The sequence below is a fragment of the Sylvia atricapilla genome, chromosome 1 (assembly GCF_009819655.1).
Source record: "Sylvia atricapilla isolate bSylAtr1 chromosome 1, bSylAtr1.pri, whole genome shotgun sequence".
In the NCBI taxonomy this organism is placed as follows: Eukaryota; Metazoa; Chordata; class Aves; order Passeriformes; family Sylviidae; genus Sylvia; species Sylvia atricapilla.
In genome coordinates, this window is record NC_089140.1 from 82,172,747 (window position 1) to 82,191,176 (window position 18,430).

Here is an 18,430-nt window from a genome sequence, read left to right on the forward strand (position 1 = left end):
GCTCCTGAAATTAGCCAGATGTGTCCAATGGCAATCCTGAAGGAGTGGAAGGAAGCAGCCCATCTGAAGATTGAGTTTTTCTTCACTGGAATGGAGGAGCATGAAGCAAAGAATTTTCGTACAAAGATTTTCTCATCAGAACATCCACTGAGGATCAGTGCCAAAGTTTTCACTAATAAAATGTGGCAATTTTAGCACAGAGGTTATGGACCTCCAGTGTAATTATCACTTTCATCCTCTTACACAGAAAATCCTGTAATAGGAGCTCCTAAATTCTGTTTTGGATTAAAGTCGAAAATGAGTCAGTGAAGCATTTATTTGGAAGACATGTTTTAGTAAATTCATAAACCTACTGTTCAGTTCTCCTAAGTTACCGAAGCAGGAAACATCTTGCTGCTCCCTAAGAATTCACATCAGAACAACATGTCACATTTTGGTGAATGGGGGAAAATAGCTGGTGCTGGATGAGATGCTCTTTTTCTTTCCTGACCTCACACACAGACATGCATATATCATCAGTATGTGCTGCACATGGGCCATTCAAAATTTCTTTTTATACTCAGGCAACAATCTGTCAGTAGAAAAGGATTATGAAAAAAAGCAAACGCTTGGAGAATCCTTAATCGATTTGAAACCAAAAGGCTACTGCTGTGCCATAGGCAGCTCTAAGCCAAAACTCTTGCTGTAGCACACTACTGAGAATGAATAGACCTTTAGACAAGCACTCAGTTAAGGTTCTGAGGCATCCTCTGCTATTTTTCTTCACACATTTTCCTGATTTCCAAGATGCTTCTTTTTTCAGGCTCCTTTTCTAAGGCTACTTCCAAAACCATGCTTTTTTGGCACATCTGCTTTCACAACCCTTCAAGTCCCAATTGAAACAGTGTAAGTGCACAAGAGCAGCCACAATGGCTCTGTCATGCCTTACAGTTGAAGAATTCAGATCATAACTTTGGTTTAGTCCAGGTATTATTAAATTTATAACCAGACTGTACTGGTAGCAGTCAACAAGCAGGCAACTTCTTGTCCTTGAGAGCACAGAAGCTGACACATTAACTTCCCCACATGTATACACAGTGATCAGTTAGTTGCCTGTTACCTTACAATTTAGGGTTTTCTTGTTACCCACAAATGATGAACGGCTCACATTGCCTGAAGGCGTGTTGTATTCCAATGCTGCTCTGACCACTGCTGTGCCTATTCTCAAGAGGCTGTTCCCACAGAAAGAAACAGTGCTGATCCAGGAGCAAGGCACCAGCAGTCACATTTCTCTCTTCTTACCCTGCCTCAGTGCACAGGAATGGAGTTACAGAGAAAGCCCAACGCAACATCAGCACTGACATCTCTTGTACAAGAATAGATCACAACTGAGCTCTTTCTATGATGGACTCTTCTGGGTCCCATCTCTCCATTCAATTTGCAGCCTCTTCCTTCCACTTCTTAAGTCCATGACTAGTTTTGCCTATGAACAGTGTACAAAACAGTCACTAGGCCTGGGTTCAAGGGGGTATCTAAGATTTTTATCAGAGAACAAGGGTTCAGGGGAGATCCAAAGGCATTAAATGCAGACTACTAACAAGGATAGATAGTTATCCAAATTCGTGGGAAGAAAAAAGCAAAATCATTATTTGGGACAGAAAGAGGGAAAAGGCGGAATCTAGGACAACAGAAATTACAAAACCAATGCTGCTGCACTTAATCTTTGTGTCAGCAGAGATTATATATCCCTCTGTCCGCCATGTCCCACAGGCTAACTGATTTGACAGAAAAAATAATTGTTATTATCCCAGCTATGACTGAGTGGTTATTATTTTCTCTTCCCACTACTTACTTGCTTTTCTCCTGCAAATACGCATTAAGACTGACCAAGTATCACAGACCTCTCTGATTGTCAATCCCTAGCCCTGCATTGCTGTCTATTAAATACACTTCAGTTCCCTTTCTGGGCATTCACACATACATATATACACTAGATCCTTCCAAAGACTCATTTTTTTCAATTTTTAGAGCCAGTTGCTCTAACACTTAGTCCTTTCAGAGGGTTAATAGAACTCAACAAAAGATGACAAGATAAATCCAGTCTTTGAGGAGGCTGAAACCTAGAAAAATATTTTGAAAGGAATTTACAAACTACAGGGAGGAACAAAGAAAAAAAAAGTTAATTAAAAATTAAGGGATCCCAAGGAATTAATCAGTTGATCACCTCTTGATAATACTGTGGGCACTACCTCCAGCTCCTCTGCATTCTCATTATGGAGGGATGAAATCCACAATTATGAAAGCAACATCCATGCTCATTATCCCCTTTAGAAAAACATCATCATCATTTGAGGGCACCCACTCACCTTCCAAATTCATTCTGAAGGTGCTCAGCATGAACAATTTAAAGCAGATGTTCAAAGTGTACATCAAAGAAACGGATGAGGTCAAGTGTCACTTCATCCATTAAGTTTCCCATAAAAAAGTACAGAAGAGTGACTGGTCTCCAAAGTTTATTAAAAATCAAAGAATAGAAAACTTTACATAAAAATATGTCAATTTTAGCTTCCACATAGTTGTCCACACAAAAAATTTAAACATTTTTTTAAACCTGTAGCACATAACCACAGTGATAGCCAGGCCAATTAATTTGGTTCACCATGACTGAAGTGTTACATGATACCACTTTTCAAATGAGTTTTGCTTTAAAATGGACGCTAGTATAAGACACCAATTGAAGCCTCTGAAGGCTCTTTAATGTAGTTATGCTCAATATTGCTAGTGTGTGAATACTAAGCAGTACAGGCTCATGTAACAGCCCTTAAATATTATTTATGAATCAGCTCACAATTTTTAGAACTTTTTTTATTGTGATGAGTCTGGAGCATTAAGACAAACTTTCTGCAAACAGATATGCACTACTCTAGTTTGGAATGTTGCCCTCTCTCCCCTCAAGGACCTGCTTGTGTTTGACAGATTCAGTAATAACATGAACTACTTCTGCTTCAAAGGCATACAGCATATTAAAAAGCTTCATGCTTGACACCTCATTTCAATATTCAGATACCAGTTTTAAAACCTTCTATATCTGTACACAGTATAGATGTCCTGTTAACAGGATTCTTCAGCTTTCTCTGCTAGTGGACTTAGATAACTCACCTGTAATTTTCTGTATAGCTTAAGAACTCTCACTTAAAAAAAGGGAAGTCAGAGGGCATGAGATGTGACCTACTCCCAGGACAATTGTGGTGCTTTAAAAACTCAGGGTTAGGCAGGATGTACATTTTTTCAAAAAGTTAAAGACAGTGTTTGTCATGGCAATACACACTTGCATAGTATACCTGTATGCATCTGTAAATTAAGTGCCAGCCACTCATACTGTGTACAACACTGGGCTGTGCTCTCCTGCAACACATTAAAAGATACTTCTTGAAATGCTTAGAGCAGCTGAAGTACTTTTTATATATTTGCTCTTAACAGAACTAATGCATACTACTATACAGATTCCTTAATGGAATCAACATATTTCCTTTCTCCACATTCCTTAAGCCGGGTACCTCTGTTTAATAGTGTTGTTTCAACCCAAACATTAACAGGTTACGTTACTAAAATGCATCAAAGCATGTAGTTCACAGCTTTTTAATTTCGTATCAGGACTTGAACCAACCTTTTCCCCATTCCTCTCAAAAGTTTTACTTCTGGTACTACATATGTTCGATTTGTTGTCTAGTTAAAGAAAATTAAAACTCATTGGTCAGAGCAAGACAACTGATAGAGGCCAGACAATGAGCTAAAAAACACAGGGTCAAAATGCTTCGGAGCTTAGTAAATTCTTAAAACTGTAAGCCAAATCGCACTTTCATTGTGAATCAAGAAGCCTCAAATATTACCAAATGTCATGTTTATAACACTGCTCAGACAACCTGCCAAAACTATGACCCCAACTTAGATAATGCAACCTGGGAAAGGATCTGTAAATTAAAAAACCTCTTCCCCTTAAATATAACTTACGTGATAATATGAAATTAAATTAAAAATTCCAAGTTATTGCACAAATCATACTCCCAATATTTACAGAGAAAAAAAACCAAACTGAGCTTTGGGGAAAAAAAAAAAAAACCACACCAGGAGAGCAGCAAATTTAATCTTATGAATTCCCAACTTGATTTGCTGCAAAAAAAAAAAAATTAAAAAAAAAATCCAAGGGGCTGAAGTTTCCTTCACTTCTAAAATAAAAGAAAAGGAACAGATATAGCCACAGCAAAAAAGCTACAGCATTTGTAAATGTCCTTGCAGTTCTATTGTCAGAGCTGCTTCGGCACTGAATGAACCATTGTAGGAAGGCAGAAAACAAACTTCCACATTTAATAAGGCTTCACAGATAAGCACAACTACTTCTTGAAGATGGACTGAACCACCACACAAAGAAACATGCAAAGAAGTCAGCTGCAGATATTTGGCAACACCAATAAAACGATGTGCTGGACGCTGGTCTCCATCCCTCAAGTCGAGTGGCACTCACTCAGTTTGTCTGAACAGGGAAGGTCATTTTGGCACCTGCCATTATCTGCTCAGACTGATAGGCAAGCTGTCTCTGTGTTTTTTCCTTCTCCATATATTACGATTGTACTGGTGGTGTCCCCGGTTACCCACTGGTTGCCTCATGCCTCCACTGCTGACGGGGCTGTAGCTGTTGCCTTGGTTATGAGTTCCTTTCATGGAAAACTTCATTCCACTGTGCTGCTGAAAGAAAATAAAATAAGATAAGCATTCATTTAGGCTAAAACCAGCCAACAAAACATATAGTACCAGTTGTATGTCTTTCACATCTAAGCCACTTCCACAAAACACTGCTTGAAGCAACAGGTCTTTTCATGCTTGTTTATTTGTAGCTGTGCAAGTCTCAAGGCACTAACAGCTTATTGTCTTCTGAAGAAAACGTCCTGCTAATGAAATGGTGCAGCAAAGCATCCTTAAACCCCTTGGATCTCAGTAAGAAATATACACACTGTACAACTCCCTTATAAAACCAGAGAACCTCCACATTAAATACTAGTTGTGATAGATGTGTTTATTTTGGAGTATCTCAGTTAAAGCATGACCAAGTGAGATTCTTGAGTCTTTCAGAAACATCATGGAGAAAGGTATAAAGGCATGATCCCATAAGTGGATGCATGGGGAGTACAGGTCTGCTTTGCCCATAATCTCAAATCAGAGACAGGAAAACTAAGTATATGGCTTGCGAGGAGCCTGTAAATCCTACTGGTCTGCTCACTAGGTTACACAGCTCCTAGACTGTACCTCATATGCAGACCAAGGCGAAACAACTAAGCAATCAGAAATGCAGCATAACACTTCCTTTGGGGGATCTCCAATAATTTGAAGCAAAAACTGCCCAGGAAGTTTAGTACCAGCCTGAGTAAACCTACCCCACCATAAAGTACAACGGGCATCTCTATCACTTAATGGCATAGAGCAAGTTGGCTTAATGCATATGTACCTCAATTAAGTACAAGCCTTTCAGAAGATGAAACTGGAAGACTTCCTAAATAAACTGGTAACACCAATGCCTGACAGCAATAACTCAAAAGAACTGATTGCCTGTAACAAGAAATAATTGTAACCTTAAGTGGTTGAACAGGAACACAGAGCTAACATTCGGGACAATTGCTTAGAACACTGAAGTAGGTATATGAAATACTGCAGGTATTGCATATTCTGTATTTCCAAACAAGTGTGAAGTAGAAATGAGAACACCAAGCCACCATTACAATTGTGTGCACAGAATAAAAATAGTTATTGAAAGCATAATTCCATAAGCAACATTTTACTGCCAAACTGTCACTAGACAAGACACTGAGCATCCAGAAAGAAAAACTGATGAAAACCAGTGTTGAGGAACAGCCACAGTTAGCTGCAGGGTGGCAAAAAAACCCTTAAAATGGTTTTTGATTTATACAGTGTCCTACAGCAACCCAATCACCCAATCAACCTTCAATGTGCAACTTCTAAACTCTCAAGACAGATACACCGAGGGTTATTGTTAGACTACCAGTAACAAAATAATTCAAGGACAAACAGAAAAAGCTGAGAATTTCTCATTCTTAAGAAGCACTACTTCCCAAACGTAATTTATTGATGTATGTTTCATAAATAGCTTCTAGTAGATGTTTTAGCAAGTAAACAACATGAAACTAGAAAAAAATGGAATGTTTTATATTTTTGGTAAGTGGTCCTTCAAGCAAACGCACTGTGTCACATTCTTGTGCAAAGTTTTCTAGTTCAGTAAATATATCTCTCACTGAATTATAAATAAATATTTACTTGAAATGACATCAAAATACTAAAAATTACCCTATAATAGTAAAATACTAAAAGTAGCCAGTGTGACCCTTAACTATGTGCTGAAGAAAGGTAGAGAAAACTTTAGTATTGCTACTGAACAACCAGAAAAAAACTGATCAAGGAGCATACAAACTTCCAGGAAGCCAATCCATCCACTTAGTTGAAAATGTAAAAAATCTGGGAATTTCTTCCTCAATATGAATGAGGATTCACCAAAAAAAACCCAAAAAAAATCTACTGGGAGCAGGACGGCAGGTGATCCCAAGCTCAGACAAGCAGCACAGCAAGTATGGCAAGTGCACCTACCTGTATCCTAAAAGATGTCATATCCTTTGTTTGCTCAAAAGCTAAACAAACTTTCAAAGAATGATAAATAACCTAGCCAGGAAGTGAACTCAAGCTTGTGATGAAGCATTCTGCATTGTTTTTAAGCCATCAAGATAAACGCTGTCAATCTATTGGAGCAGGATCTGAATCCATCAAGTCTTGACTCATCACCTGAGACAGGTGCTCTAGGAAGTTGACTCAGGGACCCTTTCAGTCAGAGATGACACCTTTATATTTACCAGTTCTCAACTACATTTTGTTCACTAGTTTGTTAATTTTTTTGAAATCAGTTTTTAGCATCCTGCATCCTACCCTATGGCATTTCACACCTTAGATGACCATCACATTTAATTTGAGCCTACTACGGGATGATCTATCAGTTCTTGGAGTAAATAATTTGTCATTCTGTTCTCTAACTTTTTCATATCCTGCTGATGACAACACAGACCTAGATCATAATACCTCATCTTGTCAAGGTTAATCATTCTTTTTTCACACAGAAGCAATGCCACGTGTTTCATCACTATTAACATCTTTCCCTATTCTGCTTCCATTTGTGTTTTGACTTTCCTCTGATGAAGAAAGAAATGGCAAAATTATACTCACTGTTGGTGCTATCTGCTCCTGCTCAGGGCCTACCATTCGTTACAAAGCTTAAATTATTTCTCTCCCTTCTGGTGCATCACCTTCCATCTCCTTCTGCATCCTTTCTCATGTAGTCCTTAAGGTGCTTCACACCACCAGCAAACTCCACCAGGCTTCATCCACTGCCTTTTAGATATTAGGCAGCACAAATTCCTGCAGGGCTTTCCTAGTGAACTCCCGTCTTTTACAAAAACTGAATTTTTTGTTCCGCATTTTCCAATTAAATAATTGTTTAAAATGGGACACATATCACTCACTTAGCTTCTTTCAGGACTTTTGATAAAAGACATTTACTTCACGTTTTTGGAAATCTCAAAAGGCTGTATCAAACATCTTTCTCCTGTGCACAAACTTCTGAACATTCCCATGTTCAGAACATTCCACATTCACGCAATCACTGAGAGATGACATCTGCAACCAAATCATGTCTAGAGAGATCAGATAATCCAAACAGAAAACTCTTCATCTGTGATCCAACAGAGAAATCTTCTAAATAGAAGTTTCAACTTCTTTGGATCTAGTTATCTAGGTAGAACAATCTCATCCATCTTAGGGCTATTGATTCGAGAAATGAATGATAGAATTGGTTTGGTTTTTAGCTGTGTTTAATAATCTGCTAGATTTGTAGAGTAAACTAAAAAATGCACATTTAAGACAAGGTTGGGGGAGCAGATACAGTGAAATTCTGCGTCACACATCAGATTAAAAAGGTTTCCAGGAAAAAAAAAAAAGCCACCATATCAGAAAACAGGAAAGCAAACAAACAATGCCCCCAGAACTTTAAGAGAAAAACAGGAGGAAAAAAAGAAAAAGCCCCAGAAAAAAATTCAAGAAAACAAATTTGGTTGCAGTAGAAATACCAAGTAATTACTTGCTAAGGAAACCAAATCTCTATTCTTAATTACTGGCAAATTTACTGTACAAAACTGCTGACATTTAAAGAATGCCATTATTCAAAATGAAAATTTATAGCCAAAAAATCAATCCCCTACAGTTTGAAATAATACAAGTAACCTAACAGAGCTGAAGTCTAAACATAAACAGGCTTCTCAATTGTTCTGGTCTTTTGTTAGTTTGTTGGGGTTTTTTTGCCAAATAGCATTTCTAAAGTAAGGAAAAATAAAAGGCAGAAAAATGTTGGTAATAAAGTATCTGTACTCAATTTAAGAAGAAATTATACATACAGTGCTCCAAAATAACTGGTAAGTATTTGAAGAGGTAAAGGGAAAGCTTAGAAAAGGCATAAGACAGTTTTGAAAGATCACATATTTACTATTCTGTTTTTTAGAGGACGGGATGGAAGGCCATGACTGAATCTAGTCTGCAGTTGATCAGACTTGTAATCAAACTCACACCTCAAAACCATTTCATTTTCTGGTGAAACACCAGAGTAATATTCAGTGTTACCTTCATGTGCCATTAACAATTTAAGTCTCTCTTAAATAACCTATTATTAATTCAAAATATTCAAAACTCAAAATATTTCACCAAGTTTGCAATATTTCCAAATTATCTATTTTAGGCTTGTAGCACTCACTGATCTTCTGAGCATAACAACATCTGTAAATAAACTATAAAAATGTACTGCTTCTTCTACTTTATGAAATAGATTCATTGTTTTGCAGAGAAATAATGGACAATTACCTATCCAACATTTTAGTCACAACTGCATAAGCAATAAGTCAATTATTAGGCAACCTAGCCTCATTACTCTAGATTAGTTAACAAGATTCAACAAGATATTTGCACATGCTATCAGGGTGTACTCTTAACTTGGTAAGGTTTCTATTACTATGTGGTTTATAACTCTAAGCTGAAGTAGAGACAAACCAAAATAAGTTCTTCCAAAAGTTGTTTAGTTTTGGCAATCCAGGAAAATAAGGCTCAAAGCACAGCAAACAAAGACACTTCTCTTTTTGGGTCCTACAGGCCACTTTCAGTGACAACTGATAAAGTCTTGAGTCCTGAATAGATTTTATAAAATGAGCCTGAACTCTTTTCTGCTGTTATTAAAAGGGGAAATTTATGGAGCCAAACCTAAGAACACCAAAGAAAAGATAAACCAACATGGGGACTAAAAAGATTCCAAAAGCAAGAAAAATTTTAAATGTTTCTTATCTTCTAGACAAGAGAACTGGAAAAATTAAAGCTGCAAGGGAGCAGATTATTTAAATATTTTCTATCTTATTTCGCTTCATTACAGACTACTGGCAGAGCTACCAAAGGTCAAAGTTCTCTTCACCTTTTACAACAGGTTAGGCAATACTAGTATGAGCAGCTCCAAGATAAACTAGTATTTGAGAGAGCAGAGGTTCTAGTCCCCAAAATGAGGGACTGACAGTAGACTGTACAGTCAGCACTGCAGCAAATATTGAGCTACATTATGGTAAAGAAAGTAGAATGACACACGAAATATATACCCTTTTTGATCTTGTCAGTACCCAAGTTTCAAAACTAAGGGGCAAGAGTCAAAACAATGCTACCAGAAGACAGAACTCATACTGCAACTTTGCTGCTGTTGTGACATAGGCCATGAAGTGTATCTGCATACTTGTCACTACAGAGAACAAGAGATAATAGCTTTTTTAGCACAGAGCTGACAGATTCATCCCTTAAAAAGAAATCTTACCTCACTGAGAATTCTCACTTTTGTTTTGGAACAGAAAAACTACTACTACAGTAAGAAAAACCCTTTCCAAATGATGAGGTGATACTAATACAGTACATGTGAGAAAGTCTGCAGAGGAAATACATATGTGATTATTCAAATCAATCTCAGTTAGCCAAAATCTGATTACAATGACACTGGAAGATAAAGGAGTACTATATTAACAAAAGGAAGGTATGATTTCTACATTTCCCTAAGTCTTTTATTTATGGTGGGTTTGTTTATGTTTCTAAGAAACTACTATTTAGACTCTGTCTTTCCTGCAACTCAAAAAGCACTCAGGAAGCAACTGCCAATATGGCCAGAGCATCTCATAACAATCCCATACACATCTAGACTGGATGTTTATCTGGAGACCTCTGGAGATCACTTAATCCAACATTCTGTTGCAAGCAGTCAGATTAGGTTATCCAGGGTCTGGTCAGGCTAAGTCAGTTTCCACACTTGGAAGGCTAACACCACATAAAGATTGTCCATACAAGCATAGGGCAACCTAGACGAAAAAATCTCTAGTACTGTTTTAAACTGAACAACCTCTGAAACTCAGATACACTTTTTCCTTCTCTTCTTTCCTTAGGAAAGGAAATAAAACATCATATGAAGTTTTGCATGTGTTAAAAACCAAACAATGCTCTGTCACACACAGAAGATGGGAGTCTGACATTTAGACTCAAAACTGTTTCCAAAGTAGACAACCACAGCCTACTTCCAATGAAAACCCATGGAGGCTGAAAAATTACTCTACCCAAGATGAGAGCATTCTCAATTAAAAAAAAAATAACAAAAATGTCATTTGGTTGAGTGAAGAAGCCTTCAGTAACCAAACAGCTTTAAAATGCTATTGAACAAATCAGGTCATTTCTAAATTGAAGCTGACATACTGAAAACATTGAAGTATCTCAATATACAAAGGGAATTCAGCACACTTCTGCACCGACATGAATTAAAATGTGTCTTTACAAACTTATCCTTCATCCAAGTGAGCTACATGCCACTGTTTGCACTCATCTAAAAGAAATTTTGACTCAAGTCCCTGACCAATTTTGTTTGCAATGCTGCTAACCTTCCAGCAGTATCAGCAGTACTAGTGAGACAATGCAACACCATTAACAATTGTCCTGGATAAAAACAAACTCTTAAAGCATGCTAGCCAGAGAAGTGCCTGTAATGCAAGACAAAATAGCAGTTTATAAGTTTAAATGTTCTGCCTAATTTGGCCAAACTCAAAAGAAACTGAAAAAGAAAATAATCTACTCCTGCAAGTCTGAGTTTGGACGGTGGCATTCCAGCACTGACATTAAGGTTCCATTTCCTAGTTGTCTCCATAGCAATGGACATACTCCCAATCAGACACCACTCATCTTTACTGGAGACTTTCTCAGGTACACTAGAAGCCAGCCAGAGCAGCAGACGGACTGGTGCTTACTGGCTTCAGAAACCTTGGAATCAAAACATAACCCTTCGGGGGGAAAAAAGAAAGTATCTTGAAAGTTAAATGAAAGAGTTCTTCTGACCTAAGAAAAAGGAAGTTTCTTCTGTCTTCATTTTGGCAACATAGCAAAGAGCAATCCAGCATGACTTAAACTTATCTCAAAGTAGCAACAGGGAATGTAGTCCCCTCCTCTCCTTGGGAAGTTAACAAGCAATTTCCACCCCCTCTACTCATCTGGACATGGATGTCAACATCTGTTTTTCTGCTTATTTCTAATGGGCAACACTGCTTCATAAACAGTTCTGCTCCCCCAAGTAAACTTTCAAATTGTTGTCAACAGAGTAGAAGAATTATTACCTTGGAAAAATGATGGATGATGATGATCCTGAAAAGCACACAAACCTGTGCCAGGAGCTTAATCAGTCCCTGAACTATCTGGAAATTCTCCAATTCATTATGCAGTACATAAATAGAACTGGTAATCACATCAAACATGTTTCAAAAATGAAAATATCAGAAAGCTTTAACAGCAGCAAACTTGCCTAGAAGACAGTGATTTGTTCAAACTACAGTTAAATGCTCTTGGCACCTCCTGCTTTTGAGAGCTGTACTCAACACCTAGGTACAGCTTTCCAAGCTTAACTGAGGTAGAAAATGCTGCCACGGAGAAAGCTGAAGACAGCATGCAGACAAACGAGGCCCTTTCAAAATTTTTTGAGTATGAAAGACTTGCTTTTAAGATAGTCTAACACATGTTCAAATCTGTCAGGACAGGAGTCCTATAAGATGGAAGAATGCACCTATTAAGAGTTGTAAGAAGCCAGCTGAATCTCATCAACTCAAAAAAAAAGCCATCAGCCTAATCCAGCACAGTCATGTTCCAGAAAGTTGGGAGGTGGAAAGGAGATATTTACAGTATCTGGATAAAATGACTTCATTTCCCACTTCTGACTCATTCAAATGTTATCAAAAAATCGCACTTCTGCTTCAAAAAATATAAGCTTGTGGTAAATTCAATGCAAATAGCCTATTATCCCTTTTCTAAACTATAGCTAGCAAGAAATTCTTCTGACTTCATGTGATTCTCAAAGGTATATCTTTGTTAAGCAAAACCACAGAAAATTTCCTGCTTTTAAACATATAAGTACTATAAAACTACTAACAGAATGGTTAATCACTTGAAAGGACAGCCAGGGAACAGAAAGCCAGAAAAAGTGCTACAAAACAGTTGTTTTCTAAGATTCAAAATTCTAGCAAAGATCCAAAATTCACACAACACATTGCCTTTTCACAACTGTGGCAAACACTCTCAATGCCAACTTGTTCTGTACTAACAACTACATGCCTCCTAACTAGCTCCAGGGTACTTTGTCAGAAAGGCAGATCTCTTAAGGAAAGAATAATCTACACTAAGTTTGTATTTCAGACAATGTTTAACTTTAAAACTGAAGAGTTATTTTTTCTTAATAAACTTCTGAAGTTTCAGATTGGACTGTATTCACTAGTCAGTGAATAATCAATTACAGACACTATAATAGAAATATATTATTTTTTTAGCTTCTCACTAATACATTTCCTGTGCAGGTAAACTGATATTGCCTCAGTGGGACTAAGCAGTAAGGAAAGTAATGAGGGGAAGAATCTGTGTAATCAGTTAGAAGTTTAAAACCAAAGGCAAGTCAAGGGAAGTGATCATTTCCCCTCTACTCAGAACAGGTGAGGTCACATATGAAGTGCTGAGCCCAATTCTGGGTTCCCCAGGAACAGAGATGTGGACAAAAGGGAGAGTGTCCAGTGAAGATCTATGAAGTAAGTGCTGAATCAAATTAAAAAAGGCAAAGTCATTAAGCTGAAAATCTCCTGGTCCTTGATTCCCAAGGACTTCGATAGAAGGACTTGGAGAAGAAGGAAGAGAACCTGACCAAAACTAAGTTTCAAAGAAACCAGCTCATTGTTTTGTTACTATAGGCAATCTATAACCCACAATTTGCATTAAGCCTCATGTGAGGCATGTTTGACCAACAGATTTAATTATTAAGACCGAGGGAGTATTTTCCTGCAGAAAGATGCACAGAGGTTTTACCAGAATGGATACATTAGCCAAAATACATTCAGGTACCAGCAGATTTATGGACACATGTAATTTTTTGTTAAAAAATCTTGTGCACATGCCCATAATTAATCTTCTGTTCTTTACCTTTAAAATGTATTTTAGTATTACAAGGGTAATATTTACAAGTGTAACCAAATCTGTTCTAATAATTCAAAATCAAGACAACTAAATATGCCTAGAAAGGTCAGTACTACTCCTTAAAATTCAAAAACTATCTTAGAGCTACACCACCACCTATATGGTGGTGGAAATTAAATAGCTTAAAGAGCTACAAATACCCCACTAGTTGGGCACTAGGACACTCAAATACAACCTAAGGATTCAGACACTCCTTTACCTTACTCCTAGGTGTCTGTGTTGTGTAGGGGCTCTTCCACTCTAAACCCTTACCCACCCTTAGCTCTCCCCGCACCTCTGACACAGCAGGTGAGTACTTTCACGCCCACATGAAGCTTAGCACATGCTCTATGAAGGCCATCCTCAGAGGCTTTTAGACTGAACAGCACAGCACATGACCTACACCTGCGATGTGAGCGCTGTGGTGACAGAGTTGCTGGCTCATACCTGATTACTGGCGGCCATTATCAGGGCTCTCGGAGGCGCAGGTTGGGGTTTACCACTTGGCAGGGGCAATGCGGGCGCTAAACTGGCCATAAGCTGAGTCGGTGCTTGAAGACTGAACTGGTAAACATTAGGAGCTGTGCAAGGTGGTGTATCTGATTCCTTTTGGCAGAGAAAAAGGGGAAAAGAAAAGCAACTTTACAGAAAGTACAGTATATACAGACTATGCACGTGAAATTGCACCCAAATATCAACTCAAGTGAATACTGTAATATGTAATGATCTTTTTTCAATTGTAAAAAAAAAAATAAAAGCCAGCGCTATGTTTATTTTATAGATCTAGCAGAAGTTTAACTGAACCACCATTGAGAAGACAATGCCAACAGGTCTATGGCAATCACAGGTCACTTCCAGTCAGCACAAACCTAAAGCCAAAGTTATGTCTCTGGCAAATTCAAACTAGAAGATAAGAACTAAAGCTGAGAAAAAAACAGAACGAGAACAGCAACACTCTGGGCGATAGAAGGGCAAGAATTTTAGTTGTCACTACAGCTTTGGTCCTCAGAACATGTTCTGGAGTGTATGGATTTATATGGCAAAGTTACTCACTGCAATTGTTACAAATCTTCTCCCACTCTACCCAGCAACAGCAAGTTAGGGCTCCACCTACCAAGAAACAAGCTGATGCTCTGCCAGTCTGGACCAGTATATACATACTAGTCACACACGCCACTGCTCGCAGGGAGTTCTGCTCTCCTCATTTTCCATCTGAAATCTGAGGGATAGTTCTTGAGGGAAACCAAGATGGATGCAGGATAACTGAAAATACACTCCAATGGAACTAATATCACTGATTACTATATTTCCTCCTTCCAGCCTGATCATGAGCCATCTCAGATGCATCCTAAGCAGACATTCTGGTGATGCTGAAGTACTGTGTGTCTGGAGCACCTAACAGCAAGGAGGCAAGCCCAGATGCAGGGGTTTACAGGAATTACTGAAGTCTGAAAACATCCAATTACCTCAATTCTTAAACGATCAATTATTTTCTAAGCTGAGAAAGGTGGAAAGCAAGCTACAGACTTTTAAAACAACTTTGAAGACAAAAACTTTTGTAAAACTTATTTTTCAGCCATAACATAATGGCAGAAGTAGTTTCCCTATGCTTCACTGCTGTTTTGTTTTTGTTTGTTTTTTTTTTTTTTTTTTTTTAACTCCAAAGCATTCTGAACTTAAAACAATGGAAAAACCTATTCTTTATCCCAAACCACTAGTGTTTTTCCATTTCCAGCTGTTAAGTTCAAATATAACAAGAGATGGGGGTTGGCCAATTAGTAGTTTAGAAGTCACCACATTAAAAGGCATTATTGGCTCAGGTCAACACGGATCTTCACTGCTGAAGTAATTACTGAAGTATTCTATTGCTCTGTCTCTAAAGATTAATTGCCTGGAAGAAAAGACTTCACTTAAAACACATAAACTTTAAATAGATCTCCAGCACTACTACTTGCCCTCAAATGGCCTTGTTTTTCTATATTAGATTCTTCAGTTAGAGAACAGGCTGCTTAAGAACACAAACAAGAAAATTTTTAAAAGCTTTTCTTGGGGAAGAAGATTATAAAAGTGAGACTAACAACTATGAATACTGAGCAGCCTAAGCAATGAGCTACTACAAAGCAAAACTTGCACCCCAGCTGAATTGAATACTCAGAGTAGAAAGGGTCCTCAATAAAACAAATTTGTTAGAACAACCAGTCTTTTATTAGTCTGTATAAAGTTGTGCTTACTAAAAAATAAGATCTAGAAAGAAAGGAGGTGCTTTCCTATTAGTTCAGCTAATGATAAAAGTCACAGTATGCCTCTGTAAAGCAGATAAGTGTATCATGAATTCACTAGAGACACATCATACTCATAAAAAGAATCTGTGCAGAAAGTTCTTGTTTATGAGATCAGGTATTCACTCTTTAAGAAATATGTTCATTATAGAGGGAAACTACATGCTGTAGCACTGACCAAAAATTAAGTTTAGCTGATGCCTGGATTAGATGGCATTTTTCTCCTTTGCCCATGCAACAGTATCAACACAGTGGGAACAGGCTAAGGTCTCCACAAAGGTGAGTCCTTGGACCCTTTTGGTCATGGAAGTATTAAAAAGCTAACGAGAAGAGAGGAAAATGAACAGACAAGTTCTAAGAATGCTCACAAGGAGCCATGAACTAGTAGATAGGATGGAAAAAGGGATCTTATTGTTTAGTCAAACCAATGTGCAAATCTACTTCAATGCAGCGTTCACAAACCTGATCAAAGAACAATTTTAGTGTCTCCATTCAAAGGATCTCCCCCTTTCTCTTCTGATTGAATACAATTATACGCCTGAAGGTTCACACACCTAACTCAGATGGGATATTCTCATTAATTAGATTTCTAAGGGGCTTCAGAGCAACAAAAAGTTGCTTAAAAGAAAAAGAGTAGCAGATGGAAGAGAAAAGAGCATCACATCATTTAACTGAGGTTAGATTTCACCACAAACAAAGCTTGTGTTGCCTTTTTTTAATTTTGTAATAGTAACTTTCTGCCACAAGTGTTATTTACTAAAACACATCTCATAAAGGCAGATTGTATCTTTTTTCTAAGGCAATCCTGGATTCCCATTGGCATTACTGTATGGAGCAGATATTGTGAGTTTTCAAGAGTATCAAAATCCTTCTGTAAAAAACAGCATTACCCTTCTCGACTTCCAATCAGAAAACTGAGCCCAATGTAAACAAATCTGATTTTCCATAAGCACGGCCTATACTGAAGGATTAAATCTTTCTTGGTCTTCTGAACCATATTCTTAAGTGTAACATGCAAACTTGAAGCACTACAGAAGTTCTGATGATCTACAAGTAAATATATGGAAGTAATACTTTGGATACATCAGGTACAGATCTGGAAGCCAAAAGCTCCGGCCACAACTAGGGTGAGGGCTATGGAGGTCACATTAAAAAAGATAAATGTTCAGTAAAAGGGCAAGATCTCTCAACTGATTCTAGCAGATAATGTAGGGATAAAGCTATAAGACTGCACCTTGTAGCAGTACCTCATCCTGCCAGGAAAGTATCTTCTGAAGATTTGGGTTTGGAAACCAAAAAAGACTAACGAATCCAGGTTTATCCTCCTAGGACATTTCCATTTTAAAACATGCTCTTTAACCAGTTTCAACTTTTTGATTAAGAACTTAGTATGCAGAAGGAAGATTTCTACTACTCACAGCTCTGATTACTGAGGACTGGACTCTAATGCTGGAGAAAAGAAATTATAGAAGATATGTAGAAACTCAAGTGTTGCTAGTGAACTTCTGCCTAGACAGAAACAGTGAAACGCTGCAGTCATACGCAAGATGCAGAACTGAAATCCAGACTCCTCTTCCTGACACAGGATGAAAAAGTAAAATCATTTACTCTTCTGCAAAATGCATCTCCTCTTATAAAAAGACCCAGGACCCCAACATCAAGAGAATATTTACTTGCCAAATTACTAACTAGGTCTGGCAATAAGAATTTATTTCAATTCCATTAATAAGTCAAGGCTTAAGATACCTCGTAACTTCTCAGTTAATAACAACTACCATTTCAGCTTTCCATTTCCAAGACAGTGTGCTTTCTTAAGAGTTGAAGTTGCCTAAGATTAATTCCTGATCCCAGTATGTTTAAGTCTGGCTCAATGCTAAAGGAGTCTACTATCCTAAAGCCAGTATTCAAAAATAAAACCTTAAAACAACAGAACTCAAGTTTCCTGATAATGTGATGGATTTGGGTTTTCACCCCCATCTCCAAGAATGAACTGCCAAAGTCTTGGCAAAAAGATCCTTATTGTTTCCACCCTCAAAATTTCTTCCACTAATTAAACAATTTTTTTCTCTTTCCCACAACATTCAAGAACTAGAAGCTGTGAGAGAACAATGATCATTTCAGTAAAAACTCTGTTCCATCTTTGAAAGCAAAGAACTGAAAATTGTTGTTTATAGTTAGCACTTTATACTGTACATTTTCAAGTGTTCCTCTCCTTACTTAAAATTAAGTGATTTAACAGAAAAGAGGCTGTCAGTCTGCCTCTTTTCCCATTCCAGTTTTCTCCATTACACCTGCATTAGCATCTGACATTACTATGTGCTAATTCAGAGGTGAACCACAGAACAGTAATCCCCTTTTTACTAGTTTCATTTTCTGAATCAGCTCACCACAGGATTAGGTGAATCCCAGTTCAGAAAAGCAGGAGCAGCTAAAGCAAAGATATTTGGCTAGCAAATGCATCCTATTACTGAATTGGCTTAGTAAAGTGCAAAACCACATTCCTTTGAACATAAAGCAATACCATA

General features: G+C 37.7%; 1 protein-coding gene across 4 annotated transcripts in view; it reads right to left on the reverse strand.

Annotated features, from left to right (window-relative positions):
• Positions 1-2,475: 2,475 nt before the first annotated feature.
• TENT4A (terminal nucleotidyltransferase 4A) overlaps positions 2,476-18,430 on the reverse strand; it is a 59,181-nt gene continuing 43,226 nt past the window's right edge. Inside the window, exons 11-12 of one of the 4 annotated variants that reach the window (XM_066326686.1) lie at positions 14,074-14,232; positions 2,476-4,719 (exon numbers count right to left, since the gene is read on the reverse strand). In XM_066326686.1, coding sequence (XP_066182783.1) covers positions 4,543-4,719; positions 14,074-14,232 — 336 coding nt within the window. In that variant the 3' untranslated portion in view covers positions 2,476-4,542. Of the gene's footprint in view, positions 4,723-14,073; positions 14,233-18,430 lie in introns of all 4 variants that reach the window. The other 3 variants (XM_066326679.1, XM_066326704.1, XM_066326695.1) reach the window with 3 other exon arrangements.